We start from the raw sequence: 24,049 nt of genomic DNA, 5'->3' as shown, positions 1-24,049 counted from the left end.
AATAGAGTAAAAGGCGACTCTTGACAAGAGACAGTGAGTTATACAAGTTGTGTGTCTTTTTCTGTTTGGTTTGGTTTTATGTTGATAAATACACGATTTACAGCTCTGTGTTTTGTTGCTATATAATACAGAGGAATGCAAGATTTGTGGCAACAAATGGTACACAAGATACGTACAAACATCGATAGTATTATTATTGGCATGTCAATTCCAAAAAAAGGCTGCAAATAGAAGCTACAAAAAGCGGCGGACAATAATTCAGAGCTCTCGAAATCAAAACACGTTTGGCACCATAGCGAATAAGCTTTTTTTTTTAAGTAGGTTATATTATATCAGATTAATTTTTATTTTTTAAACAAGGAAGGCGACTTTTTGCGAAATATTTTTAACTGAGGATGCAATGCATTCACTTTTTGTTTGTTTTTGTTTTTCAAATTTTATTGCATTAAAGGATCCATTTCTTGTTCGTGCTGGGACGAGTCGTCATTGTCGTCGTCCAACTCCTTTTGATTGAGAACCGATCCTGAATCAGGTGACTGATGAACGGCGTCCGGCCTGGGATGGACCAGGACCATGTCGTCGGCTCCGAAACGCGTTTCTTCCACCACTCGAGCAGCGCTGGATGAAGAAGCAGACGACGAACTGGTTTCGGGCGTCACGATCAACCGGACGATGGATGAGGAGCCGATGGATTTGCGCTGCGACGATTTCGACGGCGGATGGCTCATCTTGGGCTGGTACAAATCGTGATCACTTTTGGACAGCTCGGCTTCCTTATTGCTCTTGTGTCTCTTGGTGGCGTAGACGTTGAGCAATTCGTTGCTCGACTTGAACGCCCTGGACGCTGCAGGATCGACTTGACTGGATTTGACTGGCGCAGAAACGCTCGGCTGAGTCAGGAGCGCCGCTGCCTGTCCGCTGCTGGGCTGCGATTCGTCGATGATTTCGAATGTTTCGTCCGTTGCGGCTTCGTTGTCGGGATTGATGCTGCAGCTGCGCGACGAAATGGTGCTGAGCTTCCTGGGAATGAATCCCGCGAGTCCCAGTCGATTTTTGTCGCGATTCGTGTAGATGGAAGCCACGGCCGAGAAGATTTTGTCCTTGTCGATGGCCGATCGGTTCCTTTTCGGCTCTTCGGCAACATCCTCGTAGTCCTCCTCGATGGAACTCTCCCACACGCCCTGCAAGGATCGCGGCGAGTGCAGCGGGCAGTAGTGCTGTTGCTGGCGCTGCAGATGGTCGTCCTTGCTGCTGGGCAACACCATGACGTTGGCCGTGTTGAACGAGACGCATTTGTTGTTGTAACCCGACGATGGCGGACATTGCAGGTTGTTGCCGGCCAAGTCGTCCTGGACGGCGATCTGACGGGTCAGACGCGGTTTGCATTTGGCGCCAACGTGTCGGATGCCGGCCGCCTCGAAGGACTCGCAGGCCGCCCCGTCCGCCGACGGATCCATCAGACAGGCGCCGGCCACCGAAGACGTCACGTGCGGGATGACGGTGCGGTGGACAAAGTTGCCGGTGGGCGTGGCCACCGATTGCTGGCGCAGTATGCCGGCGGCTAGTGGAGACGTAGGCAAATTGCGCCCGGCCTTTTCTCGCATGCTGGACGACCTACGCTGGCCGTCGATCGGCGGCACGTAAATCATCGGCGGCATCGCCTTGGCTCCGCTCTTGGCCACTCCCGAAGCTAATTTCTCACGATCCCGCAAACTTCCTGTAATTACATAACATAATTAGCATTTTTATTAGGATAAACAATCAAGTCGTTTTGATTGAGATAACATTAATAAAATAATAATTTAATTAAATAGATAATAATTAATAATAATTATTATTTGTTCATTTAAATTATTAGACCTTTATTAGAAGATCCTCCGTCGCTGGAGACGGAAGATCTGGAATTCCTCCAGGTGGTCGTTCCGGCGCTGGTGGAAGCGGTCATGGCCGAAGTGGACGAATCATTCCTGGACGATGACAAATTGGAATCGGACGAAGGCTTCCGGGTGACGGTCCACGAGTTCCTCCTCCTTCCGACCATGCGCAACGGCAATCCGCATCCGACGGCCTTGACGGAATCGGAGCGCGAAGTGCTGTAAGTGTCGCTGGACACCGATTCGGCCCGTCGGTGATGCTTGTTCCTGTTCAGCTGCTTCTGCTGGATCTCGGCGATCTGGTAGGCGTACTCGTTGGCCGACGACGAGGACTCGCCCATTTCGCGTTCGGCCGCCCGGATCCTGCGCAGGAAAGCCCGGAGCGGCGAGCGGAACCATCCCAGCCGGCTGGTCCGATTGTGCCGGTGCTGGGCGTGCTGGTGCCGGTGTGGCTGGGACGAGCCGGACAGCTTGTCCTCCTTCAAGAGTCCTCTGCCCTGACATTGGCACGAGCTGCCGTCCTTCGATCCTGAATTGCGATCGCCCAGGCTGTTGGTGTTGCCCGGCGTCTGGCGGTTGCTGAAATTGGAGCTGTGACGGCATCTGCCGATCCCGCGGGTCACGCGCGACTCCTCGATGGCCTTGCAGATGAGGACGCAATCCTTTTTGAATTGTTTGGTCAGGATGGCGTAGAGGAAAGGATTGCAGCAGGAATTGAGCGGCAGGATGAAGACGGTGAAGATTTTGGCTTCCTCGAGCGAAACGAATTGGAGGCCGGAGGCGGCCGTCAGCGAGAAAAAAGCGATGGGCGCCCAGCACAGGAAATCGGTGAAGACCAGCAGGGCCATCCTTTTGGCAATCCTCGAGTCGTTAGAATTCCACGCCTGCGAGCCTCGAATAGCGCAGTACATCTAAAAGCCATTAGGACCGACCGGAAGTCGGGGGAAAAAACAACCGTCAGGATTTCTATAATTATAATTGGGGGGGATATTGCGTCATATACCTTTAAATAGCAGCCCATGAGGATGAGAAAGGCGACGCCGTTGATGACCATTAGGAAGACGACGTAGCCCTTGCTGACGGAATTGCCAACTTCGAAGGGGAGGCAGACGGCGAATTTGCGATAGTCGGAAACGCCCACCAGCGGCAGGAAGGCCATGATGAGGGCGAACAGCCATCCGGCGGCCATGATGTAACTGGCATGGCGCAGCGATAATCGCTTGTTGAGATGCATGGCGTGCGTGATGGCGTAGTTGCGCTCCATCGTGATGACGGCCAACGTGAAAACGGACAGCTCGGAGCTCAGCACACCAAAGAAACCGGCCACCTGATGACACAATGATATAATTATTAGATATGCAAATTTAGGCGAGGCTCTTGATAAAGTAATTAGCTATCTGCGGTATAATTCTTAATTTTATTGAGAATATTAGATACTCAAATAATTTCGATCCCGTTTAGCGAATGTGAGAAAACCACTTTGATCGTTTTTTGAGCGGTTTGGATTTAGGCGGGAGGGGGTTGATTTTTAAATATCGATATCTTAAATCGCCATTTAGAAGATTAGTGTCGTCGTCTGCTTTCGTCATTGTGTAAACTGATAAACTCTGGTCGCGCCTTTTTATAGAATCTCTTAATACAGACACTCTGTACTAGCAGGTAAAATAAAACTTAAGAATACGAATAGGATGATTGTGAGCTCAAGTAGAAATAATTAAACCTGTTTTAAATTTGTGAAATGTTAGTTTCCTGACTAGCATTGATCATGTAAGCCCCCCTGTCAATGCATTGCAGTTTGTTTTGCAGTTTGCACTAATGTAACTTTTTACTTTGTGTAGAAAGGAACAGACCAGTGCCAGTGCCAGCCATCAGAACCACAAGATAAGCAATGTTTGCTGATGCTTGTGTTGGTGACCTGTCATTTCACCAACAATCTCAGTCTCATATCGCTTGGGTAATGTTTTTCGTTACTTTGATTAACCCTTGACCTGCTAGGTATCATTGAAGATGCATAAATGTGCATGGAAACCTTTAAATTTCCTGTTTATTAAAAATTTGGGTTTACCCACTGTCTTATTCTAAACTTTTCCTTGCTTGTCGATTCTGTCAATATTTGTTTCGTAACCCATTCTTCATTTTTTATTCAGATAAGCAGCATTCCATGTCATTGGAGAATTCCCTTTCTTTTAATGTCGTCTGTCCTCGTGCACGTCCATGTGAATGTGGGTGTATTCACAAGGACACCTTTTTCCCTATTCCGCCTGCTGGATTCAACTTTTCAGTGGATGAAAGCACTTGTGGATGTCTGGCTGTATTTCCCAGGCTTAAAGGTAGGAAAAATCTAACTCTATTCTTCGTTTTTGACTATTTGATGGCGTTGGTTATGAATCGTTACGTAGTCAGTCACGGAGTATGTTTATCCTGAGCTAGGCAGTTGACTGGAACTGTTTTCCTTTGCCTTTTTTGTTGACTCAGTTAGGGTTCATTAGATAACTCATTTGTAACGACTGCAGATCAGGCTTGTTTTGTACTACCTCGCAACTTTGTCGGAGGGTAAACAATCAATTTGAAATTTTTTTCCAACTTGAATCACTTCGGCAAAATGCAAAGTCTAGAAAATTGTATGACCAAGAGGTACCTGCTGTCGCCACACATGTACCTCTTCGTTTATGCAAATATTCCGATAGAAAATATAATTGCGATCTCTTATAATATGTTTGCGCCAAAACTCACCTGGCAGCCGGCCGACAGTTGCCAAGGAATGGCGTACATGCGGAACTCGCCCAGCGTCGATGCGTCAACGACGGCCAGGAATCCCAGATAGATGCCCATGAAGAAATCGGCCATTCCTAGATTGCAGACCAGGAATCTGGGGACGTCAATCTTTGATCGAGCAAAGATTAGGACGAAGACAACGGCGCCGTTGCCGAGCAGGGCCATCAGAAAGACGATCCAGACTCCGCAGCGGAGCGACCACCAATCAAACAAGTCTTGACAGGGCATAAACGGACCTGTATGGTACATATATAATAGATTACATTGACAAACAGGTATATGCCAAATAATAAATCTGAATTATTCATGGCCCAGGATAGAAAACCAAAAACTTACTGGGCTCCGGGATACAAGTGACTGCTGGATTCTTTTTGTCGTAGTTTTTCTTGGCCGTCATAAATAGGAGACCCGATTTGACGTTGCTAACCGAGCTCAACAGTTTCTCAATGTCCGCTTCGCTGAGGTTGAGGTGATTACCCGGCGAACCTAATTGCTGGCTCATGTTTGCCCACATTGGATCTGTTTTAGAAAACACATTACACCACACACAAAAATTGACGGTTTAGAAATGGGAAAAGTAATCTACTGTGGTGTTATTTCGGGAAGAAGAACTTTTTTGGGGTTTTTTTTTCTTACTAGAATCGGTCCAGACGGCTTCGCCTCTGGCCCAGGCCGTCAGGTCGATCCCGTGCTCACTGGATGGAAAGATAATTGAGTCTCTCAGCGAGCTGTCTTCCCCGCCGACGCCGTTGATGATTGAATACGACGAGCTCTGCTGGAACGGGCAGCAGTGGTAGGCGTAGGAGAGGGCCAGCGTCTTGACGCGGGGAAACGAGGCCGGCAAAGGGAATTCGCGCAGGTTGGGATTGTTGTGCACTTTGATGTGCAGGGCGTTTTCCAGACCGACCGACGGGAAAACCGGGAACCCATTGTGCCCAAGATTGCTGGTAAAAAACCAATCGAATAAAAAGCCAATCAAATTATTCAATCGTCCAACAAAAATAACCGACAGACTTACACGTCCTGAATTTCGCCCAGCGGCAGAAAAGTGTCGGGATGAATCGATTCAATGGCGTTTTCCGACATATCCCTTTTTAATAGATTGCACGTATAATAAATCGATTTGAAAATAAATATGGCATTTAGAGAATTAAAAAGTAAAATGTAATAATAAGGGCTGGACTTACAGGGTTTTCAGTTTGCGGAGTCCGTCGAAGGCGTGTTCGGGTACGGTTTGAATGCGGTTGTTGGACAGGAGCAGGTCGTGCAGATGAATTTGATGCTGGAAAGCGTAGTTGGGCAGATTCGTGATTCGGTTGTGGCTGAGATCTCTGCTCTCGGCATCGAAATGAGAATCAAAATTAAAAAAGGAACGTTCAAAGTTCGTGTAATTTTTATGTATGTACTTACACGAGACGGAGGCTCCGGCAGTGGGAGAAATCGGGTAGGGCTTCGATCAAGTTGGATTTGAGATCCCTTATTTTTATTTTTGTTATTACAAAATATTCCAGATTGAAAAAAAAGAAATATTTCAGGATCGAGACACAGCTCAGACGGCAGAGAAGTTGGAAATGAATAACTTACAGACTACGCAAATGTGGAGAATGTTGGCAAGTGTACGAGGGAATCTGTTTTATTTTGGCCCGGTCGATCCGGATCAGTTCCAGCGCACCGGTCCCGTTCAGCAGCGGGAAATGGCGGAGCTCTTTGACTTCAGATAGAATTCTGTCGTGGAAATTTCCAATGATTACATTTCGTGCATTTTTTTAATGAGCGAATTTTTTCAAAAAATGTTAAATTTTAGAACTTTTGATCGCACAATTTTTTCAGCCGCGGAAGGAAAGCGAAGGCTTCCAGTTGGACGTTGACGAGTGGGTTGCCGCGCAGTTCTAGGACCACCACTCGTGATACCTGCTGGAATAGGCCGGCCTTGACGAGAGTGACGTTGTTGTTGTTCATGTATCTATACACAATCAGTCAGCAGTTTTATTTTTTGAAAAATGAACCCCATTCATTATAGCAAATGAAAGAAAAAATTCAATTTACAGTTCGGCCAGCAGCGGGACTTGTCTGAAATAGGGCGGCTCAATTCGGTTGATGGCGTTGTGTCTCAGCTCACTGTTTCAAACATGACACAACGAGAAAAACACATCAATAATGATGTTGAGCTAGATTTGACTGTATAGCATTATAAGCGTCTCCCAGGGATTTGTGTGTCCTTGCTCACATTTGCATGGCGCAGCCGACATGCATAAACTAACGGTTGAGTTTAAAAAAAAACTTACAGGACTTTCAAGGAGAAGAGTCCGATGAATGCGTCATCGTCGATGTAGTCTATTTCATTGTGATCAAGGACTCTGTGAAAAGACACACACAAGACAAACAAAACAGAAAAGATAATCAGATTAGACGTCTATATAGAGAGATAACCAGCAGAGATAGACAATGCTCTGCTGAATTGTTAACGTCTCAAAATTTTATTCAAGAATCTTTTCTTCTTCCTCTTCTTCTACTTTTCGTTGTTTTTATTATTTGTGTGCAGCGTTTGTTTGCGTCGCCATTTATCCAAGCGAGTTACAAGGAAATCTACTGCGCTGTAGGTTTTTTTTTAAAATTGCCCCATGACTTATAGTTTCAGAAAAGGTCATTCTCCAAACGGTTTTTCCAAGTGAAATACTTCTTAGTTATGAATTGGGGTTTTGTTTTTTTTTGTTTTTGTTTGTGAGCTGTGCGGAGAAATGGAAGCTGTAAAGGCAATAAAGTTCACTCAGCGAAACGTTTCATGGCTCGGCGGATCGACTCATTTCCTTACAGGATTTCGTTGGGGGGTCTGTTGATGGAGAGAGAAAGTGTACGAAGAGCTCGGGATATTAAGGTCGACGGCGTCCGTCAATCACCCGTGCACCAAGTTGCGTCAGCTAATACTAAGTGCTTATTTTTTATTTCTCCAAACTTGATTTGAAATCTCTCTCGACATTCTCAGTTCAATCCCATCATTAAACACAATAACAATCCATAAATAGTGGTCTAATTTCTAATGTTTGTCCTCTTTCTCCGTCTTGGATTTCTATATGCGTTTGGGCTCTGCCCAAATATAAGAGCTAAAGTTGGTGAGTGAGTAGTACATATAGACCACCGTGAAATTCGAGCTCCCATAGGCAATATGGGGAAAGAGAGAGAGCAAACAGTCCGGCGGCTCTCGTAATACAAACAAGTAGGCGGAAATATATAGCTCGTGCTGTGTGGCTTCCGCCGTTTTAGATCTTAAGTGACTTGAAATCCCCTTATATTTCTATATAGACCACCACCCACGTATTCGGCATGCTTGGGCGGAAAATCGATGCGTTTTATCAATATAATCTCGTGCAAACAAGTCTGCCACTATTTTTGTTTTGTTTTGGATTGGGAGAAAAAAACTTTGTTTTTAGTTTCCCTCCTTTCAATTGATATTGCTTTAGGGGCTGGTCAACAAATAGTCCGAGCTGTGTAAAGTGTGTGCTGGTTGGTTGGGATATTTATCCAGGGTTTTTATTTCCCCATTTGTTTTCCAGCAGCGCAAATCGTGTTTTTATATATGCCCGACGGCATTAAATCGCTTTAAGTGCAGCACTCTTATATATAGTACATCGGTAAGTAAACAGGAATTATAGTATTATACTTACAAAACGTTTAGGAAGGTGAGGTTTCGAAAAGCTCCCGCTGTAATAGCCTTGATTCGGTTGTAGCTCAAATTTCTGTAAATGGTTGGCAGCATTTTTTGGGTACAGTTTGACATGTGTCAAAACGGTGTACAGATAGATGTGAAAAAATGCGGTAAAAAAATAAAATAAAAATAAAAAGATATCAAACTGCGCAACTTACAAAACTTCAAGGGTAGTAACACGAGATAGGGCCTCTTGGGGGACGGCGCTCAGTCGATTGACATCAAGACGCAATTGTCGAAGCGACGGCAAGCCCGCAAACAGGAGAGGATTCAGTTGGCTTAGGTCGTTGCTGTCCAAACGTCTGCGTTTGTGTTTCAAACAAAAGAATATTCAAATTTGTTAAAAAGTAATTTTTTTTTTCCGATTCAAATTCAAATTCAGCGCGGGTGTTTTTTTGTTTTTTTAGTTGTTAGGTTTTTCATTGATCTACGAAGAGATATGAGACTGTGCAAATAGATCAGATCGTCAAGGAATAATATCTAAAGAGTTTGCTGGAGTGGAAAACAACTTGTAAAAAAATAAAAAGAAGAAGAAGGGACGACGATTTCGCGAGTTGTGTGCGCGCAAAATCGGTAATGCAAAAAAAAAGGTTTTTTTTGGCTGTCGTCGTGGGAAACGAGTCTGTATAGTGTATACACACATATAAGTAGTTATAGGCTACTTACATGGACTGGAGACTAGGAAGATGTGAAAACAAGCTCGTAGGAACGGATTTGATGTTAGTTTTCTGTAGTGACCTGGAAAAGGGACATTTGCTTAGATGGAGCAACTCTCTCACGGCGCGCGGGAAATACAAAATAACAAAATATAAGAAACTAGAAAAGAATAAGAAAGAAGAAGAACACCATGCAACCCTTTTTTTATTATTATGCATAGACGCAGATTTGCATATCACGTCGATTATTCTTCCAATCTTTTTGGCGAAAAACGCCGACTACAATGGTTTTTGGGGGTACGTGCGTACATTAGGGTTAATAACAATTTCATGTTTGTCGATTCTTAAACAAAATTTGAAATTGTATTTTTTTTATTTTTCCGCGAATAATTTGAAGGATGACTTACAAGGATTTGAGCCGAGGATGGTGAAAGGCGTCGATGTCTATGTCGTTCAAACTATTTCCCGCTAAATTCCTTTCGAGTCGAATAAGGAAAACAAATTTTTTAAGAAAAAAACAAAAATTTAAAAAACAAATTTTCTGGTGACAACTTACAAATCTTCCAGAAAGGTCATGTGTTGGAAAGCCATGGGTCCAATTTTGGTTACGTCGGTGTGACTGAGGTCCCTGAAAATAAAAAGGACAAGACAAAAAAAAATGTTATACGAATTAAAGAAAAATATGAGCATAAATGGCGATCGACTTTTTTGGGTTTATTTTTTTTATATCTATACCCTTTGTTTGCTCTCCGGCATTTTTATGACGCCCCCGATAAAATATTCACAGTTAATCGACTCGTATCTTGGTTCGCTTTATATTCATCACCGCTCGATTGAAAACGAAATATTTCTTCCCCATCGCAGTATCGCCCTCGTATAAATATCGCATACAACATTTCTTGTTGCACTATTATGCTAATCACCCGTCTCAGCTATTCTACCAGGCGTATAGCCAATGCGTTTCGTTTCGCTTCAAATGCGCAATTAGCCAAACAAACCCATCATTTCCAGCGGATATTATATCTCTCAGCTATATATATACTATAATAGACAGCGCGCGGTGCCTATTAACTTTTTGAGCCGGGCCGTATACGGGCCCAGGGCCATACCGAATCCAGCATTTATTTATTTATTTATTTTTTTAATGATATCACATGCGTGTTTATACGTTGATCATTTGAATGAGAAAAAAAAAATGTTTTTCCTTTGATTTCCTCCATGGTCAACTCTAAAAGATTCGGGGCACACAGTGCACACACGTGTCGATGCGAGGATTTCTAAAGAAAAAAGCAAAATGGGAAACTTTCTCGTGTAATTCGAGGTAAAAAAATCAAGACTGTTATTGTGCGTCGGACGTGTAGAACATCACGTGCCTTGATGGCCCTTTTCGGAGCGAGAGAGCTAGAGCTAGAGAGAGAGAGAGACGATGAAATATATCGGGAATTTTTTCGTCCCGACTTGTTAGCAGTCACATGACGGCCTGACAGTGACCTAGACCAGACACAATCAATTCTAAAAATACTATAGTCGAAAAAGAGACTCTGATGGGCGAAATTTTTCCTTTTTTATTCTGTCGGGGGAGAAACTTTTATCTTCTTTTTGTCTTGTTATGATCCGCCCGAACGACTTATCTAATTAAGACCCGCTTTATACACACACACACACACACACACACACACACACTAGAGTGTATATATATAAGAGGCGTCCTTATTTTGTCGTTGCTGCGCTGGAAGGAAATGGAATCGTAACTGCTCGAGTGGATATATGTGTGTGTGATACGCTCGGGTTGACGCTGCTAGAAGTGTAAAGCGCAATATTGTTGTTGGCCTGACGCCATCATCGAGACGTACTGCTCGAAAGGAGAGAGTCTTTTGTACTATAAGAAAAAAGAAAAAAAAAGGGTTCGGCGTGCAGCCCAGCACAGCAAATGGTTCGATTTCTCTGAGCGGGGGGGACCAACCGCGACGACCGGTGGCGGATGAATGACACGACAGATAAAACAAAAAGGGGCTGCAGCAAGTAGCGCAGCAGCACTTTTGAGACGCTAACCATCTGGGCGGAATGAGACAAGAGGATTAGCTCCGCACGCAAGCGGAAGAAACATTTGCAACATGGCGGCCGCTCGTCGGGAAAAATTTAAAAAAATCTATAGACGGCGGGAATTTGTTGTTTATTGTTTTAATAAATCCATTTAGTATTCATCCCATCGCTATACGGTCCTATTTTAGCTCCTGTATGTGTTATTATAGTCAAAAATTTCTAGAGAGAGAGGAAACCCGCCGGAGGGGCTTATTTAGGTCGTCGACTGTATATATACTTGCGTGTGATTTCCTAGAGTCTAGACGCATTAGCTCACAAGCGCTAAGACGAAAAAACAAAAAGGAGCGCTTCCTTCTCCAAGCAAATTCTAATTGGCTACGCCCTTGGGAAAAAAAAGAAAAAAAGTGTAGCGAAATGTGTCGTCAGCACATGGTGCTATGGGCCGGCCCGATATGTATGTAGAGCGGAGCGGAAGCCGTTAATTTTATCAGTCGTGTTATTACAGACACCAAAGGGGGGGAAACTTAAAAAAAAAAACACGAAAAAATTGGCGGCTGGGAAACAAAAATTAATAATATTACTATACACTCGAAATCTAATATAATGTAAAGATAAATTGTACATCAACAACGAGCTACATAGGCGGCGGCGGCGGCGGCCATTATGTATTTTATTTCCGAGTTGGATGGCTGATGGAGAGGAGGATCGCCCTGGCCAACTTTTATCGATGGTTTATACAGTCGGATAAGCAACTCGATTTGTATTCCGGTATCGGCGTATAGAGTGTGATAAGGAATCGAGGGAAAATGACGAGCAGGCAGGAATCTATACTACTAGACGAAGAAAACATTGGGAAATAAAAAAAGGCCAGCGGGAGAAAAAAATTTTGGCATCCCGAACGGATCGAGTATTATATAGAATATAAGAAAATAAAAAAAAAAGAACGAGAACTTTCAGTCCCCGGCTGACAGGTTAATTCATCGTCTCTCTCTCTCCAGCTTTTTGCTATACTTATACACTCTTTAGACTCTAGTAGTCTATATAACAAACGATTTCTTTTTGTTTCCTTTCATGGGATGAACCCATCGATCGACCTAGAAGGTGATGGTAGTGGAAAGCGCAGATTTGTGAGTAGCTGCTGCTCGCGTCGGTACCGCAAATTGTTGGCCGCCATGGAATTTAATCTCTAACTCGATCCGCAAAAATTAGCCTTTTTGAAACGTTGATTGTTTCTAGATCGGCCATTTGCCAAAGAATCGCAACTCGTCCATTTAGAGTCTAAATCAGCCTAGCATCGTTTTATTAATATCACGTGATTCTAGTTAAACGATTGGAGATTTCCTTTCCCGTGAAAAAATTCATTTCCTTTTACGTTTTGAGACTGGCGCAAAGTTATTTAGAAAGCGCTTTTGCCTTTCTCCCGACGGTCTAGTTTCTTTCCTTCGGTGGGTTTTTTGTTATTTTTGGTCAAAGGGATTAAGGTTAAAGCGGACGAAATGTGATCTACATTTATTATATACAGTACTTTATAGCGAGAGCGTGTATAATAATAAATTCAGAAATGTTTTTAGACAGGATTAATTAATTCAAATTTCCCGCTAATTGTTTTGTTTTTCTCCCAAGCGATGACGCAGTATTTCCGCTGGGCAAATTGAAATGAATGAACGCGTGACGTAATCATTCCATCATCCACAGCCACCGATCACGAAAAACAAAAAAAATTGGTTTCGGGGTCGGTCGTATCCAATTTCCGAAATTTTTTCAAAAGGGAAACTGTCGATATAAGAGGGAAACAACAAAAGTGTAACGCTGTCACAATTTCAAAAATCACGAACGAGCGGCTGTTTTTGAATTTAAAAAAAAAATAAGAACCTTTGCCAACGTTCGTCACGCCTCGTTCGACACCCGACACAACAAACAACGACGAAGGTTTTTTTTGGCCCCCTGGCAACAATTTAAATTGTAAAATCTTTTGATTGAGCGCTATATTTAGATCCAAATCTCTCTTAAGTAGAGTCTGATTTAATTAAATTCCCAGAATGAGTTATAGCGAGCGCATAGGTGACGACAGGGACCTTTCGGCGCGTTTCTAACTAAACACACACAAGTGCTGATTGGTTGTGCACACACGGGCAAACATTTTTTGGGTTGTTTTTGGGAAGAAAATACAAAAAAGTTGCGTAATGGCAATCCGACTGGTATTTGATTTTCTTAGCTCCTTTGCTGGCTTGTGAGAAATGACCTAGTTGACGATGGTATGTGGGCGCCTTCTCTTCTTTGGTGGGTGGGTGTGCAAGAATAACACACAATGGCCTCGCTGGCGGCCATATAGACAAACATTGATTGCACTTAACCATCTTAACAGATGAGTGAGTTGTCGAGTAAACAATGGACTGAGAGAGAGCCCGAAAAGCTTTTGTTATATCGAACATTCACTTATATAATGGCTTTTTGGGTCTATAATTAATAAAGAACACCCACAACAGAGGCCTAATGGCTAACACTGGAACACACCGATATCAAGTTACTCCACGACCTACCCCAGTAATATTTGAATGAAATAAGGATATTATATAAGTTGGGAGAAGTATAGCATACACAATAGAGACTGGACCGCAGAGATCTTTGTGTCTTAATACCAGCGACTTGATAATGGATGATGGGAGAGTCGCTGCTGTGACGTCGTCCAGGGAGTGCGCCCTGGACACACACACACAAAGCGCATAATGCGGTAGAGAGAAAAAGAAAGGAATACCTAAATGAATAGAAACATTATATAAAAAAAAAAAAAAAAAAAGCGCGAGCTGTATACGCAGGAGTCTAAGGGGACCTCCTGGAACACATACATTATAAATATATACATAGATAGACATCCAGCTGGAAATCTAAAGGGGATGCGGAGCGACAGCCAAATGTCGGCAGAGAATGAGAACGAATGAGATAAGCCACCACCCAGGGAAGAAGAAAAAGAAACACAAGCAAGTGATGGCGCGTTCACATTTCCATCTCTCCGACCCGACCGACGACACTATACACTGGGTGTCGTATAGTCACTCTGATGCCATCATCATACCCCCCACGCCCCAGGAGGGAATTAAGTAGACACTTTTGGGGGATATACCGAGCGATGCCAATCGCAGGTTCTCGGCCGGCCTTTTGCTTTTCCTTTGATTCCGATTTAAAATGAGCGGTTTAATTGTATAAGGAGCCGCTAAATATGATTTCATTAGGTCCCAACTGCGATGCCAAACTGGCCATCTTATATATTTAGCTGAGATATAACAATAAAGTTGCAATAAAGAGCTCGTTGACACATTTGCAGTTATTATAATACCCAGCGATTGGTATTCGTTGACTAAAATTCTTTTCTCTTTTGACCCAAAAGAAATAAATCAAACGACTTTGTCTTCGGTCCAGACACTGGCAAAGTCACGCTCGACCATACCAGCAGCAACAGACGGTGGGCAAAAAATAAATAAAAGTATATCTATGTACGTACATCTATAGAGAGGCTTTGATGTATTTATGGTAAAGTAAAGTGCGTACACTCGACTGAAAAATCGATACAACAATAGCTCGGCTTTAGATGTGGCTGGCTGCAAGAAAAATACGGTCGCCGGGAACGATCAAGAAGAGACGAGTCCTTCGTATAGAAAAGATTGAACGACCTGCAACAACTTTGTGAAGAACCGGAAGAATATAGACGTTAAGTCTGATAGCCATCCCTTTAATGTAATGCGACATTGTTTTTTTTCTTTTCTTTTCGCATCTGCTGGCCGATAAATGCCCAGCTCAAAGTTGATTCGATTGCTCTCTCTCTCTCTAACGCGATTGCGTCGAAGCGTTTGATCTCATTATTATTATTAGATAATACAAGACCGCGTTCAACTTGATCCCGATAGATTGGCCACCGGTGTCTCCTTTCCCCCCTCTCTTAAACGATCCGAGTTGTCTAGTGCCGAATCATCAAGAAGAAGAAAGTCATACACAAAGGAAATAAATAGATAAATTTTCTTCTTTTCTACACACAGGGGAGACTCTGCTGCTGCTGGATGGCGGCCAAAATAGCGGGCAGAAAAGGGAGGAGGAAAGGCCGTAAAATATAGCCGGAAAACATCGTTTATATGGAAGAAGAAGAAGAAGCTAAGAAGAGACTCGACAATATATATTTTTTCATCCCGAAAAAATTCCGGTGTCCGACATCAGTTTTCGTGTGCACAGTCCGATATTCTCTCCTTCTCTCTTCGTCGTCGTCGTCTTTCTCCTTAAGTGGAGTGATATTATTATACTTCAAGGCGCCGCCAAATATAAAAAAAAAGAAGAATTGGATAGTCCAACAAACAACAAACAACACGACTTTGTAAATATGTGAACTCTAAACCAAATCTAGAAGAAGAAGAAGAAAGACTTGACAATACATCATCGAGTCGAAAGTTTTTTTTCCAAGTGTCTCCGGCTCTCTCGGCCGTTTGTATAATTATGTATGCGAAGAAGAAGAAGAAAAACACATTTTTAGATATGTATAACAGGAGGGCCATCGAGAGAGATATAGCGGACGCGAGCTTTGATTGTTGGAAGCCAGCCCAACAGAAGAAGAAGAAGGGGAGACCATACTATATAGACAGAGTCTTTTGGCTTCCTGTTGGTTTATCCTTGTTGGCCGGCGCTATGATCCCCGTGAAAGAAAAAGAAAAAGAAGAGAAGAAGCTTCAACAGCAAAAATCACAAAGGAATGATATCATGGCTTCTCTCTCTCCGTTTTATTCTGCGCGCGCTGGGCGGCTTAAAAAAAGGTCTGAAATTGTACACATCAAGCCAAACGGCATTTTTTATTAGAACGATATCCTTCTTATATATTATATAGTTATATTCTTCTTTTTTCTCTCTATTAAACAGCTCAATTGGCTTGAATCTTAAGAAAATAACTCGGCTGATGATTTCCCCTTAGCTTTTTATTTTTTGAAATAATCCTGCCACGTCACGTTTGTTTACTAGATTTTCTTTTCACGACAAATATTCAATTTGACTCGTTTATACATGCGCCCAAAGACGAAAAAAAAGTAAATCGAATCAAAGACACTGCTGGATAAGGCGTGCGCCTATAGCGTCAAAGGGAAATAAATTAAATTTCCAGCCACGGCTCGTGTGCCTGTGTTTGTCAGGACGGCCTATATCTTCTTCTTCTTTTTAAGAAATTTCTTCCCCTTATAGTTTTATGGCCGGCGATGCTGGGAGGGGAGGGAGAAGAGGACTATAGTCACCTAACTCTAGCGTCGGTCTCGGCGTCTTTTCTTGTCGTCGATTTATTGCTTCCAGTCGACTATACTACTATGCACTCGACAGCCAAGCACATTCGCTGACGTCATCCACGGGTTTTTTTACAATGATTAATGTTTTGTGGGCCAGCTAGTACTAGCTAGCTAGCAGCTCTCTCACACAGTGTGCATACAAGAGCCGGACAGCACCAGAAAATAAAAGGAAAGTGTGTCAGAATAACAAAAAGTGTCACCCAGAGCAGCAAAAGGAGATTTTAAAAAATGCTGGGCAACAACAGCAACAACCACAGACTATGGAGTATGTATAGGGTCTTGTTGTGAGGAAATTTGAAATTTTGAATTGAACAATTTTTACTAGTCGATTTTAGAAAATAATTTCGATCGATATCTTAATAAGTCTTGCTGAAGATTAGTGTCGTCTGCTTTCATTTAGTTAAAAAGTTTCCAAAAAGAAGAGACGAAGTTTAAGATTACAAAGAAAACTGAACAATCACTTTTTGGAAACGTACGTGGCTGAACTATAAAAGGTAGCAGAACAAATAAAATTATAAAAATGTGGTCGTTGTGTATAAACTCTGGTTGTGTCTTTATATAGATTTGCTTATTACACACACACTGCATGCTGTTATTCACCAGGTAAATAAAACTAAGAAAACAAATAGAACGATTGTATGGGAGCTTAAATAAAAAAGAAATAAACTTATTTCAAATTTGTGAAATGTTCCTGACTAGCATTGATCATGTAAGCCCCCCTGTCAATGCATGGCAGTTTGTTTGCACCATGTAACAACCTTTTCTTTGTTGCAGGTTTGAGGCCAGAGCCAGCCATCATAACCCAGGGTCAGAACCACAGTTTTGCTGGTGCTACTGTGGACCTGTCATCATCAACAATCTAAGTTATTCATCGATTGGGTAAATATTTTTCGTTACTTTGATTAGCCTGTGACCTGCTAGATGTAACAATGATACATGATCTTGCATAAATGTTTATGGAAACCTGAAGTAATCTTGTTTATTAACAATTAGGGTTTACCCACTGTCTCATTCTGAACTTCTCCTTACTTGTTTTTGGTTCTGTGATTATTCTTTGTAACCCATTTTAAAAATTTTTTAAATGTAGATAAACAGCATCCCTCTACTGATTGGAGAAACAACCGATGCCGGCCTAGCTAAATCTTCTCCCTCTGTCCTCGTGTACGCCCATGTGAGTGTGGGTGTATTCACGAGGACCCCCTTTTTTCCCTATTCCGCCTGCTGGATTCAACTTTTCAGCGGATCAAGCACTTTGTGAATGTCTGGCCGGATTTCCCAGGCTTAAAGGTAGGGCAAATGTTTCTCTATTCTTCCTTCTTTGACCATTTGGCGTCGTTGGTTATAAATCGGTTACATAATACCGAGTGCGAGTGCGAGCGGATTCCTGGGCTAGGGGGTCGACTGCTGGAACTTTGTTTTCTCTTGCCGTTTTTGTTGACGCTGTCTCAGGGTTCATTAGATAACTCAGCACGTTGAGTACAACATCTACAGATCAGGCTTGTTTTATACTTATAGTACCTCTCCACTTTGTCTAGTAAAACAATCAAATTCGAATTTTTTGTCAACTTTAAACTCCTTCAAGCAAAGTGCCAAGTCTAGCAACATTTTATGACCTGACGTGTGTCGCTCCCTCGTATCGTGAATGTACAACACACAGGGCCAGGCCAGGCGATGCTCTTGGGGCGACAGAAACAATAACCTTACATCGTCCGTGAGTAATCGAATCGGAGACGAGACTGACAAAAGGACATCCATTCAAGCGCCTTAGACTCCCGCGGAACAAAGCGCAGCACCAAATGTTGTGTCTACATGTCGAGACCGTCCACATCGTCGTCGTCCTCCTTCGTTCTCCACAGACCCCACCACATTTATCCCCGCAAACTATCGCACAAGCTTTGGCAGTCTTAATATTTTTACAGTCGTCTGGTTAGCGACTAGACTAGACGTTTTTCTTCTATCCCAAAATGAACGCGGCTGTTGGGTCGTTCATTTCGCCGGGGGAATGTCGTAATCGGCCATAGAATTTATAGGGCACCACCGGTGTGTGTGTGTGGGCTGTGTACAGGCTAAAAAAAAAATAGTCAAAGGTTGTTGTTGTTGTTGAAAAAAGAGACGTAGGCCATATAGCGAGACCATAGAGGATTCTTTTGTCAAAAGTCTAACGAAATCTGTGAAGTGGGTAGTAGATGCAGCAGCTGCGCTGGTCCATTAAGTTGTACAATGCTGGGAGAGAGAAGGTCGAGCTCTGATATTGGGTCCCTATACAACAATATCCCGTCTGGCGTGGTGCATATATCAATTCAAGCGAATCAGATCCAATAACAGGAAAAATGAGATTTTTGTTTTCGTTCGTTTTTGTTTTTCCTTAATATTGGAACGATGCCATAGATGCAATCATTTCGATTGTTAAAAAGAGATTACCAACAAACACTCGAGCAACAGCATAATTGTAAGGTCAGGCCTGTCTATACACATCAAGAAACGCTGGCGTAATGATTTGAATTGAATTGGTCACCCGTGAAAATACTTGAATGCACGCGAAAACCGACCGGTTTTTCTTTTCTTTCATGTATTTATTTTTTTTTGTCTTTCTACATCACATTCCCGGGGTGTGAGAGGCCATCAGTCTTCTCACGTTATCGATTATATGTATATACTAGTAGAGTCGTAATAATAGATATGGAGCCATTTGATTCGGCGGTGACTCTCGTCCGTGACAGCCGCCCGCATCTATTCTAACGAGTCCCCAGAAAAAAGATGAAAGATTGGCCGTCTATAATATCGTTCCTCCCTCAACCGAAAATGGGCATTCACGCTGCTCTGGCGACGAAATGTGCCAACTGAGATGTATTACCTCCTACACATACACAATTTAACATTCTCTTTAGAAGTTGTCTCTGTGTGCAAGTTTCTTTTGGGAAAGGGTCTTGGTAATTTTATAAGGAGGGAAATTCCCCCTCGGTCGCTGGATGATTTGGTTATTGTTTTATCACGCGTCGGTTGGCCGAGTTTTCCCTTCAACTCCCGCAAAAGAAAAGAGAAGAAAAATGTGTCTATACGCACGAGACGCTCTCTCTCTTTATAGTGTCGTCGTCGTCGTCGTTCGCCTAATTTTGCAATGTATATCCGCTCCGTTGGTTAGGAAGTGAAAAGAAGTTTTGCGGAGCGTGGACCAAAAATTCTTCGGGAGGAGATGTGATGGAGAAGTGGGCGGTGAAAGATAATAAATAATAAAAAAAAAAAGCCAAAGCTGTGCGGGACCAAGAAAAAAGAGAAAGTAGAAGAAGAATCTTTATTTGGTTTTGCCACACAACGAACGAACGAACGAACGACATAGGAGAGCAGAGAGCGAAGGCGGTCGTAACCTTGTCGTCACGTTTCATTACAACGGCCGCGGGGGCTGCTCGGGCGGCTATATCTTGCGCGTCGCCGGGAGAGAGAAATGAGATCCCTCCTTCTTCTATATATTCCCCCGCCCAGCAGCACTGTGTAGCCCTTTCCTCCCCCTTTTGTCGTGTGTGTGTTCCTCAGCAACGATTTTTTTTAAGTCGGGAAAAAAAATCCCGCGTGAAATAAAAGACTTTGTATGCGCAGAGAGAGATGAGAAAACTGTAGGCAGTCACTCGGCCGGTACTCTACAGCAGCACGCGGGTTGTATAGCGTGAGTCGTGTGTGCCAACTGTGTCAGCCGATTCACTACCTATAGACAATGGGCAGAAAGGCAAAAGTGGCTCTCTTCCCTGGTAGTAGCGTGAAGAAAAAGAATCAAAAAATCCATTCGAGTTGAACAAAAAAAGGACCAGGTTTTGGTGTATAATCGGCAGAATCTTTCCCGAATGATTGATGGGTTGAGTGGACTTTTCCCGAGCTCAACAAAGCAAATTTTTTTTCAAATCAAAAATAGAAGTTATTGGGAATTGCGATGGACATTGTGTTCTTTGACTTTCGTTCAACTGTTACAGGGTTAGTGCGCCTAATCAATCAGTCATTATATATCCATTCATATATGATACTACGTTGTTTTTTTTTCGGTTGGTTGGTTGGCAAGGCCGCAGTAGTGTGATAGGGCTCCCCCTTGTTGCTCGAATCAAGGTCGCGACACCGTATCGGCCGCAAGGACTTTGCCATCCATCAACTCTCGATTTTTTATTTTCTTGGCTGGATGAATCCAATCCGTCATTGTTGAATAACACGACCAGATGGAAAGAATAAAATACAACAGGGCTCCCCCCTCAAGGGTTTTTCCTCTTTATATAGACGACCGTAGACGTAATAATAATAAGAGCGCGAGATGCTGTAGAAAAACATTTGGGGGAAAAAAAAAAAGTTGTGATGGCCGTAATATCTATTTTTAGTTTGTGTGTGTGCGCGGGTTATTATGTGAGGAAAACTTGCATCTCTCAGTCCGGCCGGCCGCTGAGATGAAATACTAAAAGTGCCCTGCTGCTGGCCTTGTGTGTTATAGCTTCGCCCGTCTAGATCCTCTCCTCCTCCGACGACAGCGGAAAAACTCTCAACCAGGAAATTTACGATTTAATAATCAAAATTGGCAGTCCGCAGCTTCCCTCCCCGCTCTATCATATGAAAAAGGTCGAGTGTGAAATTCTAGACCAAAATATTTGTGCGCGTTTGATATATCAGGAGATGGTAGGATTGACGTCGGCCCAGCTGCTGAGAGACTGCTCCTGATGGCCTAATCATGTCATATCTGTCAATGCCTTTTAACCGCGAATAACTGACTCGGTATCCCATATTTCTCTCTTTAGATATAATGCCGGCCGATTGAAAGTACATTATTTAAGGATGATAAAAAGATGCCCACTGAATTATGTAGTCGTTTGGGGAGAGAGCTCTCAATGATTGCTCGATCGCATCCCATTTCTCATCTCGGACAAACGGGGGGGAGAAAAAGAATCTAAACTATCGGCTGATCGCTCGAATCAGCATGGGGTAATATGACTCTCTCTCTTTCCCCAATAGCTGCCGGCCTGTCATACACTCGGCAAAAAGGATAATCTATGGGCAATTTCTATCCAGTAAAAAACCTATAGCGGCCAGCACAGCACACTCGGCGTTCTCGTATATATACACCACCACTCTGTGTGTGTGTACCGTGTTACCATAAATCTGCCAAGTTTCAACATTAAAAGCCCAGACATCCATTTTCCTTAACGCGTTTTTCTTCTCCAGTCCGGATCGGACCGGACCTTGCCAACAACACAAGAGATATCTCAGCTTTTAGTTGAATTGCTTGTTTAAGATATTACAAGCGCATCTTTTTCCCCTATACAACTTCCTTCTTTTTGTTGTTGCTGTTGTTGGTGGTGGTGTTCGTCACACAGGGAAATGTTTTGGGTGTGATGTGTACGTGTTTAATCAACTTTAAAGGGATTTAGCCGGGGCTATATAACACACACGCGGGGGTTGGCGGTTTGCATGACAACGTTGCCAATCGAGCGGATCTTGTGTAAAGCGACCGATAAATCACGCGGCCCACCCCCCTTGAACTTGGACGACGCCAGATAATATAAAAACGTTTTTCGGTGATATCCCCCAACATTGGTCGATCTCTTTTTAAAAATAGACTCACAATTTGGTGACGCGTTGATTGGATAAAAAGCTGATGGCCGAGATGTTTCGTATGCCGGCGCCTCGGCAGTCGACCGTTTCGCTGTTTTTGCACACGCAATCCACTGGGCACGGAATCACAATTGGGCGAGCGTGCGGGGGAGGAGCTGGTAGCGGTGGTGGTGGTTGGTAGTCGGTGACATTCTTGGCGTCGTTAATTGTCGTCGTCGTTTCACTTTGGATTTCGGCGCTGCTGGGCGTCCAATCGGGCAACTGTTGGGCGGCCGGTGACGTCGTCGTTTGAGGCACGAGCACGAGCAAGAGCAGCAGACCCACCAAGAGACACGACGTGGCCATTGTCCTAGCCTTCGTCATCTTTGAATGGGATAGAGAAACGTAATTTGTCATTTCCTCTGATTGTCCGTCACCATGGCAGCAGCGGGCGCGCGCGTTTCTAAACTGCACAGCAGGGGGATGATGGGCGGCTCACGTTTCCGTTTCTGCCACCAGGCACTCACGCAACAATAACGCAAGAGCCAGTTATGATTTCAAAGATGCCAGAGCTGCTGCAGCTGCAGCATTAGTGTGATCAGATTTCCAACCCAAAAAATCTAGATATCCGATTTTGGTTTGGCGCATCTGGGCGAATTTGACGAGTCGTGAGAATGAATTCACAGCACCATCAGCGGATATCTAGCTGCTTAATAGTCGAGATTATTGACTGGCTGTCGGCAGACCAATCCCGACGCATTAGCATATTAGAAAAAAACCAAATGGGCAATCGACCTAATAACACTTGAAATTGTTGATGAATTGACAGTATATTTATATGTCTGAGTGGTCGAGAGATGATCTTCTTTATAGATTTCTCTCACCAGCTAATGCAAATGACACGGATGATGATGGGCAGCACTAGCATTTCATTAGCTGCCGCCAGGGCCTTGGACGCGGTTGAGATCGACGGTCGACGACGCAATCGGTCGGGGCGGCACCACCGCCGGCATTTGAAAATAACAACCGGCAAACACAATCATGTTTCGCTCTCAACTTTATTTTTTTTTTCTCTCCCAAAACAACAACTCGATTTCAGTCCCTGGTGTTTATAACCCGAAATCAAGTTATCTCTATTTTGTCACGAATCAATCGAAAAACACACACACGCACCGCTTTCCTATTTCTCTTCGACTTGAAAAATATGGGCGATATTAAATCAAGAGTTGATGGCCAAAACCAAATAGTTTTCGAGAGCAGCAGCACACGGCGAGAGATAAAAAAGAAGAAATGGCCTGGCGCACTTTCACTTTTTTGTTTTTTATTTTTTACTAGCCACACACACACACACAGCACGAGGGGCGTTGGCTATATATCGCGCACACACTATACACAGGCAGCGGCGGTCGTGCGGGAGAGATGTATTCAGGACGCCCGCTTGGCGCTTTCTGCGTGAGGCACACGGGCGAGCATTGGGTTCTATACTACTCCCCCCTTCTCTCTCTCTCCTTTCGGGATTTTCTGTTTTATTTTTTTGTCTTCTTCTTCTTCTCCCGTTGGTTCGTGAGTGAGTGTCGTAAGAAGAAGAAAACCACCAGCTTTCTCTTCTACTAAAGCCGCATGGTCTTGCTGCTTTGCTGTGCTCTATAGCAGCAAACCAGAAACAAAACAGCGCGGAACACCTTTTTTCATCCAGCAGCTACTTGAACGTTGTACTGTCCCGTGTCCGCCCACCTTTTGCAAGCGAAAAAAGGTATTAAATCCACGCTAGTTTATATTGTCTGCCCTTATGTTTGGTGCTGTGCGACATGTTGTTCATTCACGTCAAACATGCACACACGCGCTGACATTTTTATCTGTGGACATTTTGGCCTTTGCACTCTTCTCAACAGTTGCGGGGTTATCCGATCCTCGGGATCTATACTATTGTAAGATGGCCAAGAATACGCGGAAACGGGAGATTATACGTCTATACAATTGCTGCTGTTGTATAATTGACTCGCATTTTTATTATTGGCTAGACAAACATCAAACTGAGAAATGCTGGGACCCCAAGAAGAAATAGGTTGAGCCCGTCAACTCTCTCTCTGCTGTCTCGCAGACTATGGAGAGATAATCGGCCAGCATTTG

General features: G+C 43.5%; 1 protein-coding gene and 1 long non-coding RNA gene across 3 annotated transcripts; one reads left to right on the top strand and one right to left on the bottom strand.

The window, feature by feature from the left end:
• Window positions 1-33: 33 nt before the first annotated feature.
• LOC124202877 (leucine-rich repeat-containing G-protein coupled receptor 5-like) lies at window positions 34-23,378 on the bottom strand. 2 transcript variants are annotated; one of them, XM_046599367.1, is made up of 19 exons: window positions 21,951-23,378; window positions 9,565-9,636; window positions 9,416-9,484; window positions 9,019-9,090; window positions 8,511-8,654; window positions 8,312-8,383; window positions 6,935-7,006; window positions 6,696-6,767; window positions 6,469-6,612; window positions 6,234-6,374; window positions 6,060-6,125; window positions 5,837-5,980; window positions 5,668-5,739; window positions 5,286-5,593; window positions 4,986-5,168; window positions 4,608-4,885; window positions 2,878-3,201; window positions 1,861-2,785; window positions 34-1,717 (listed from the first exon to the last, which is right to left on the bottom strand). In XM_046599367.1, exons 1-19 carry the CDS (start codon window positions 22,334-22,336, stop codon window positions 438-440), a joined length of 4,824 nt encoding a protein of 1,607 aa, XP_046455323.1. In that variant the 5' UTR covers window positions 22,337-23,378; the 3' UTR covers window positions 34-437. The 2 variants fall into 2 exon arrangements, with proteins under 2 accessions (XP_046455323.1, XP_046455325.1); XM_046599369.1 differs by lacking the exon at window positions 9,019-9,090.
• Window positions 3,446-15,398, top strand: LOC124202885. The gene is made up of 4 exons (XR_006878366.1): window positions 3,446-3,533; window positions 3,713-3,828; window positions 4,022-4,204; window positions 15,083-15,398. It is a non-coding gene; the product is annotated as an uncharacterized LOC124202885 (long non-coding RNA).
• Window positions 23,379-24,049: the final 671 nt, after the last annotated feature.

Source organism: Daphnia pulex, chromosome 9, assembly GCF_021134715.1.
Source record: "Daphnia pulex isolate KAP4 chromosome 9, ASM2113471v1".
NCBI lineage: Eukaryota > Metazoa > Arthropoda > Branchiopoda > Diplostraca > Daphniidae > Daphnia > Daphnia pulex.
This window is presented reverse-complemented; position numbering and strand designations above follow the sequence as displayed.